Here is an 8,504-nt window from a genome sequence, read left to right as displayed (position 1 = left end):
ATGGTGTTCATTATAACTTTATTATTTGTACTATATGATTTCCAGTGCTTCTGTATTATTGCACACAATAAAATTTAATTGTCAATGTAATAATTGTATTAGTAAATCTATTTGTATAAGAAATTCTCAAAATAACCGTTATCATTTATTGTCCACCTACTTTTGGACCACTTTGTAAATATATGTGTATATATAACCATTATATTGGTTCAAAATATTATATTCATATATAAATATATATTATATATATTATATATAATCTATATATATATGAATATATAATAAATAGATATCTATATTAATAGTATGGCATATAGTATATATACGTATATATATATATTACGCTATAATATATAAGATAGTATCTATATTGATAATAATTCTATATATGATATATATGTATATATATATATAACCCATAGATATATATACCGTAAGATATAGATATATATCTAGTTAGTATATCTATCTATATCTTATATAATATATATGATATACGTATATATCGTATATATATCTGTATGATTATTTACACTAGTTAGTCCAGCCATCCCCGCATGCTACATTGGACAAGCAATTTTCCCTCTCGGGCAAATTCAAAAAAAGATTTCACGCCACATTCATTCAAAAAATAACCCAAAAGTCTAAACCCCAATACTATATATATATAGTATATATATATATATATATAAATATATAATATATATATATATATATATATATAATATATCTATATATATCCTTCCATGCAACACAGGCCTCATTATAAAAACAAACTCGTGCAAATCCAAGCAGTAAAAGAATATGCAGCGTTATGAATTCTCCCCCAGAGAATGAATTGATCACTCCTCGAGTTGGATTGTTTCCCTCACTCGACCATAAGCTCATTTTTGTGAGCTGTGTTCACCAGCCACCATCCCCTCGTGCAGTCACTTAGAGGTTCGATGGAAGAACGGCGTATATTGTTCTCTTTTGGCTTAAAGATGAGTTTTTGTAGTGGTTGGGAGAAAAGGGGAACTTATATTCAGCTTCTTAGCTCTTTTTTCTGATTGACAGGTGCACCTTTATTTAAATTCTTAGTTTTTTTTTTTCCTTTATCTATTTTTTTGTCTTTTTTTGGATAGACAAGGCACCTTTACTTAAATTCTTAGTTTTTCCTTTTTTATCATTGTAATTTTATTCTTTCATTGACAGGTGCACCTTTATTTAGAATCTTAGCTTTTTCCTTTTTCTATTTTTTCATTTTTCTTTTTTTCTTTTTTTTTTTTTTCTTTTTTTTTGATAGACAAGGCACCTTTACTTAAATTCTCAGTTTTTCCCTTTTTTTTATTTTTTTCATTATAATTTTATTCTTTGATTGCTAGGTCACCTTTATTTAGATCTTAATATTTTTTTCTTTTTTCATTTTTCATTGTATTTTTTCTTTGATAGACAGGGCACCTTTATTTAAAATCTTAGTTTTTTCATTTTTTTTATTTTTTCATTGTATTTTTTGGTTCCATTGTTAGACAGGGCACCTTTATTTCAATTCTTCCTAATGAACACCTCACTGTTATTTGGAAGCTAGAATTTCAAGTCGATGGGTTGTTCCATATGAATAGGTTTCCATCTTCTGAATAATAATATAATAATAATAATAATAATGATAATAATAATAATATAATAATAATAATAATAATAATAATAATAATAATAATAATAAATAATAATAATAATAATAATAATAATAATAATTAATAATAATAATAATAAAGATTATATCAAGTAGCATGTCCGTTTATTCTTCAATTTGACGTTTTCCTGTCTGTAGCTCGGATCCAGACTATGTTACTCTCTCTCTCTCTCTCTCTCTCTCTCTCTCTCTCTCTCTCTCTCTCTCTCTCGAGTTCGGAAAGTGGTGTCATGAGAGGATGGCAGATGCGACATTTGGGAAGAGAGAAGCAGTTAAGGATTCCTTACGTAAATGTATTTTGTTTTTCTCATTACTTAACTGTTCGCATTTATAAGATATTTGCTGGTAAGGTTATAGGTGTAGATTATAATTTTTCAACTGCGAAACCTCTGCTTACGGTAATTTACTTCTTCGTATATAAATAAATAAATAAAAAGTCGTCTCTCGCTCGAAGACCTTTCCTTGCAAAGGTTTGGAAAACGGAGCCGGGACATCCCGGGTCGGTCACCTTCTTCCATCTTTCGTTTGGGAAAAGAAAAAAGTCTGTTTAAGAAGTGAGTCGGAAGTTTCTCCTCCAATTCCCGAGATCTTCTTAAGGAAGAAGAAGACAGCTGCAAGAAGTTGTGTGATCCTTATTTTTCCATAATGGGGAAATCTGCAATCGTACTGTGTTTGCATTTCTGATTTTATACTGAATATGGGGGGATGTTTTTATGTTTGAAATGAAATATTTTGCTGAGATTTAAAGAAATCAACGTGGATGGTTTTTATATATATGACATCAATTTTTTTTATGTCATGAGCAAGGCTTATTCAATCCATTTTTATAAGCTTTCGTTCTCCTCTTATATACAGGAGGACTTGTTCAATATTCTTGCATTTACTCCCTGTCTTAAATATTCCTATTAAATTGGTAAACTGACAAGGAACTATTTACTCTCAAAAGAGGAAATCGCAGATTATTTTGTTTTAACCGAAAGTAAAAAATTCAAGTTGGGAGAAACTTCAAGTGAATTCTTTTGTGTCTTGAGAATAGAAAAGTATTATTGGCACTTGAGAGTCATTCAAAGGCTAAATTGAGTACATCTCATGGTGTCAATTCCTTATACTTAACGTTAAAAGTACTTCACGTCAGTCATAATAATAATAATAATAATAATAATAATAATAATAATAATAATAATAATATAATAATAATAATAATAATAATAATAATAATAATAATAATAATAATGAAGAAACAAATCCACAGTTATGTAAATGTACATATATTTAAGTTAAAAAACAGCAAAGATAGCTTCCGGGAATCTGTACGGTTCCCCTTATCAATCTGATTGATAAGGGGAACCGTAACAGATTCCCGAAAGCTATCTTTGCTGTTTTTAAACTTAAATATATGTACATTTACATAACTGTGGATTGTTTCTTCATTTGAAGACTCGTGCTACTATGAGGATTTTTTAATATAATAATAATAATAATAATAAGATAACAATAATAATAATAATAATAATAATAATAATAATAATAATAATAATAATAATAATAATATAATAATCAATAATAATAATAATAATAATAATAATGCAGCAGATCAGAAACCAGGAAACATATGACAATACACAAAGCACTACACCCAAGAGCAAATACGGACAGACTATACATAACACGAAAGGAAGGAGGGAGAGGACTACTAAGTATAGAGGACTGCGTCAACATCGAAAACAGAGCACTTGGGCAATATCTGAAAACCAGTGAAGACGAGTGGCTAAAGAGTGCATGGGAAGAAGGACTAATAAAAGCAGACGAAGACCCAGAAATATACAGAGACAGGAGGAAAGACAGAAAGAACAGAGGACTGGCACAACAAACCAATGCACGGACAATACAGAGACAGACTAAAGAACTAGCCAGCGATGACAATTGGCAATGGCTACAGAGGGGAGAGCTAAAGAAGGAAACTAAGGAATGATAACAGCGGCACAAGATCAGGCCCTAAGAACCAGATATGTTCAAAGTACGATAGACGGAAATAACATCTCTCCCATATGTAGGAAGTGCAATACGAAAAATGAAACCATAAAACCCACATAGCAAGTGAATGCCCGGCACTTGCACAGAACCAGTACAAAAAGAGGCATGATTCAGTGGCAAAAGCCCTCCACTGGAGCCTGTGCAAGAAACATCAGCTACCTTGCAGTAATAAGTGGTACGAGCACCAACCTGAGGAGTGTATAGAAAACGATCAGGCAAAGATCCTCTGGGACTATGGTATCAGAACGGATAGGGTGATACGTGCAACAGACCAGACGTGACGTTGATTGACAAAGTCAAGAAGAAAGTATCACTCATTGATGTTGCAATACCATGGGACACCAGAGTTGAAGAGAAAGAGAGGAAAAATTGATAAGTATCAAGATCTGAAAATAGAAATAAGAAGGATATGGGATATGCCAGTGGAAATTGTACCCATAATCATAGGAGGACTAGGCACGATCCCAAGATCCCTGAAAAGGAATCTAGAAAAACTAGAGGCTGAAGTAGCTCCAGGACTCATGCAGAAGTGTGTGATCCTAGAAACGGCACATAGTAGAAGAGTGATGGACTCCTAAGGAGGCAGGATGCAACCCGGAACCCCACACTAAATACCACCCAGTCGAATTGGGAGGACTGTATAGAGCAAAAAAAAAAAAAAAAAAATAATAATAATAATAATAATAATAATATATATAATAATAATAATAATAATAATAATAATAATAATAATATAATAACCAACAGTATCACACTTATCATAATAATGATGTAAGAAGATAGAGAGAGGAAAAAGTGCAAATATATTGAAATTATCATTGGATTATTGGCACGTTCCATATGAATAGGGTTCGTATTCTGAATATAATAATAATAATAATAATAATAATAATAATAATAATAATAATAATAATAATAATAATAATAATAATAATAATAATAATAATAATACGATTCGGGCTTTAAACTGTTCACTCTTGTCAGTATGGTATTTAACTTTTAGTCATCCGTGTAAACTGGTTCATATTTATTCATTGTTATTGGGTTTTTCATTTCCTCCTTGCAAATACTTTCTCTTGCCTTGAAACGTTAAGGTATGTGTAATTGAATGTAGGCCTGATTTCAAAAGATATATAATTAATATATATAAATAGTGAAGATTCTTGATCCTTTCTTATGTTGCTAATTTGCCTAACAGTTTGTCCACCGAGACTAATTCATTTTGATTATTCTCTCTCTCTCTCTCGCTCTCTCTCTCTCTCTCAATACTTTGTAAGGATAAAATAGGACTTACTATAGGACTCCTTACTACGAGAGCTAGAGGAATCTCTCTCTCTCTCTCTCTCTCTCTCTCTCTCTCTCTCTCTCTCTCTCTCTCAATATGTTGTAACGATAAAATTTCACTTATTATGGGACGCCTTACTACGAGAGATAAAGGAATCTTCTGAACTCTCTCTCTCTCTCTCTCTCTCTCTCTCTCTCTCTCTCTCTCTCTCTCTCTCTCTCTCTCCTCCTTGATTTTCTTAAATATTTTGTGATGCTCTGTGATTCGTAACTGAAAACTTCTATAATTCATTATTTTCTGGCGCGATTTACTCCACCAATATGGCGACTGGATTATCCCAGAGGCGTGGTCTCTTTTTGTGTATTATTCGAGTATTATCTATTATTTTTGTTACTCACATTTATACCTGCATTCACTTTCGAAATATCTATTTATACTACTACTACTACTACTACTAGAGGTTTAAGTGCGCCTTTCATTCTTCCGAACAGCGAATTATCCTCCTTTTCTTTGTTTACAGTCGGTCAGCATGACATCAGCAAAGCCACTCAAGTCGAAGTGATCCAGGCGACGTGTCACGTGGCTCTGGAGAAGTGTCAGAACGACGAGGAGTGCCGCCCTCTCCTCGATGGCGTCATGGTCTGGTGTGAGCATGCGCACTGCGAGCCTGACCGCTGTCGCTCCGCCCTCCAGGACTTCTATGACCGGGTCAACATCATGCGCACGCTGCAAGTGGCTTTCTGCGTGTGCAGGTAAGGTTTGATCTACCAAGGGTTCGGGGCCGCGGTAACTCTAGAGCTTTTTATGCTTGTATTTTGGTCTTTAGGTCAAATTTAGTTGATATTTGAGTGATTTCTCTCTCTCTCTCTCTCTCTCTCTCTCTCTCTCTCATCTCTCCTCTCTCTCTCTCTCTCTATATATATATATATATATATATATATATATATATATATATATATATATATATATATAATATATATATATATATATATATATATTATATGTGTGTATGTGAAACTGATAAAAGTAACATTCTCTCTCATAAAAAATAATTCGTGGTTAATGAACAGCAATTGTAACGTTTAATATGTTCGTCGCAGTTTACGGCAATTCCGCCATAAAATACTTTTATTAAATAACGTTTATATTTTCCACTTTTAACTAAATGTGAAATAACGTTCCTCTCGAAATATCTCTGAAAAAATGTCCTATCTTTCGACAATATCTAAGTTAAAATACCAGTTCACGCTCAGAAAAAAAATTATGGAAAATCGGGGATTTTTAAGTATTTTTCGGAAATCACACCTATACATTCACTCACGTGTAGAAGTCATAGTAAGTGTTGATTGTGGAAGAGTAATATAGAAAGAAATGAAGCACTTTTTCAGTCAAACACGTATCTCTTCAAAAAAAAAATGGTTCGTAGCCGAATGTTGCAAAATTGTTTGACTCGAGACTGAGCTTGAACCAGAGGCCGATATGTCATTAGATTTTAACATGGTTATCGATAGAGGGTTTACCGTCAACTATTTATGGTGTTTGTTGTACACTATTCTAATGCGAGCTTCGGCAAAGTATCTAGACATTTAACGTATTTAATTGTGCAACAGGTTATTTTAAAAATGTTTCAGTTTAGCACTTCATCTCTCTCTCTCTCTCTCTCTCTCCTCTCATCTCTCCTCTCTCGTCTCTCTCTCTCTCTCTCCACAAAGTAAGCATGACTAAATCCACATTTAACGTATTTATTTCTGCAACAAAGTATTTTAAACATGTTTCAGTGAAGCATTTCATCTCTCTCTCTCTCTCTCTCTCTCTCTCTCTCTCTCTCTCTCTCTCTCTCCACAAAGTGAGCATGACTAAATCCACATCTAATATTTAATTCAGCAACAAGTTTTTTATTTGTTATTTAAACATGTTTCAGTGAAGCATTTCATCTCTCTCTCTCTCTCTCTCTCTCTCTCTCTCTCTCTCTCTCTCTCTCTCTCTCTCTCTCTCTCCACAAAGTAAGCATGACTAAATCCACATTTAACGTATTTAATTCTGAGACAAGGTATTTTAAAACATGTTTCAGTTTATCACTTCATCTCTCTCTCTCTCTCTCTCTCTCTCTCTCTCTCTCTCTCTCTCTCTCTCTCTCTCTCTTCACAAAGTGAGCATGACTAAATCCACATCTAACGTATTTAATTCAACAACAAGTTATTTTAAACATGTCGTTTCAGTGAAGCATTTCAACTCTCTCTCTCTCTCTCTCTCTCTCTCTCTCTCTCTCTCTCTCTCTCTCTCTCTCTCTCTCCACAAAGTGAGCATGACTAAATCCACATCTAATGTATTTAATTCAGTAACAAGTTATTTGTCATTTTAAACATGTCATTTCAGTGAAGCATTTCATCTCTCTCTCTCTCTCTCTCTCTCTCTCTTCTCTCTCTCTCTCTCCACACAAAAGTAAGCATGACTAAATCCTCTTTCTTTTAATGATATATGTGATATGTTTTCCATTACTCTTCCAAAGTTACTTCCTGAGGCGAGGAAAACTTAAGTAACTTCTTTCTTAGTTCAAGAAAACTGTTGCCATTTACCTGAAAATAAGTAACAGCTAATAAGCGAGAAGGAAAAAGATCCCTGGAGCAAAAGTAGGAAAAAGAATATACGGCGTCTTTTGCTCTGAGAAGAGAGGAAAGAAACAATGGAGCCTCTGATGAAGTTTGGTCAAGTTCTCTCCATTGTCTGTAGACCACGAAAAATAAACTCGCCTTAAGATTTTGAGAAGACTTGTACAAAGAAAAGAATGATTCGTTTACGACCTTGTTTTCCTATAAATACATGTGGTGACTCGTGCATGGACAGACAATTTATACATACATACAAACACACACACAAAACCATATGTATATGTGTGTGTATGTATAAATATATAAATAAATAAATATATATATATATATATATATAATATAATATATATATATATATATATATATATATATATATACAAATTGATATATATATATATATATACTATATATATATATATATCAATTTGTGTATCAACCTTTCTTAGTGATGTTATTTCCCTATGAAATAACCTCTACTTAAGTGATTTGCATAGTTTCCCTTCTGTCTGCCTCTTGTTCTCTTACTGTCCATCCTCTTGATATTCGCTTGCTTCATTTATTCATTATTCATTCTTCTCTCTTCTCTTATTTCTCTGCTTCCACTCTTCTTCCTCCTCCTCCTCCTCCTCCTCCTCCTCCTCCTCCTCCCTTACAACTGTTCCTGTTCCTTCCACAGCTTTTGTTGCTACTGTCAAGTTTCATGACCGCGTAACCAAGCGTTTGAGCAGCTATAGCTCACGAAGAGAGAAATCCGTTCGCCATACACGAGCGTTTTCTGACCCCCGATTGGTTCCATGGCTCGTTTTCTATTCATCACTTGCTTGCGTTGACCGTTTTCTATGCAGTGTTCAGAGCTTAAGTCATTTTTAAACAACAGCTCCCACGCTGGTCAGTTCAGGCATGA

General features: G+C 33.3%; 1 protein-coding gene across 1 annotated transcript in view; it reads left to right on the top strand.

Moving 5' to 3' along the window:
* The window catches only part of LOC135209945 (uncharacterized), a 251,746-nt gene that overhangs the window by 219,108 nt on the left and 24,134 nt on the right, over nucleotides 1–8,504 (top strand). The window contains exon 8 of the mRNA XM_064242676.1: nucleotides 5,512–5,743. Within this exon, the coding sequence (XP_064098746.1) occupies nucleotides 5,512–5,743 (232 nt within the window). The remainder of the gene's footprint in view (nucleotides 1–5,511; nucleotides 5,744–8,504) is intronic.

Source organism: Macrobrachium nipponense, chromosome 39, assembly GCF_015104395.2.
Source record: "Macrobrachium nipponense isolate FS-2020 chromosome 39, ASM1510439v2, whole genome shotgun sequence".
In the NCBI taxonomy this organism is placed as follows: Eukaryota; Metazoa; Arthropoda; class Malacostraca; order Decapoda; family Palaemonidae; genus Macrobrachium; species Macrobrachium nipponense.
The sequence above is the reverse complement of the archived record's forward strand: the minus strand, read 5'-3'. Positions and strand labels throughout refer to the sequence as shown.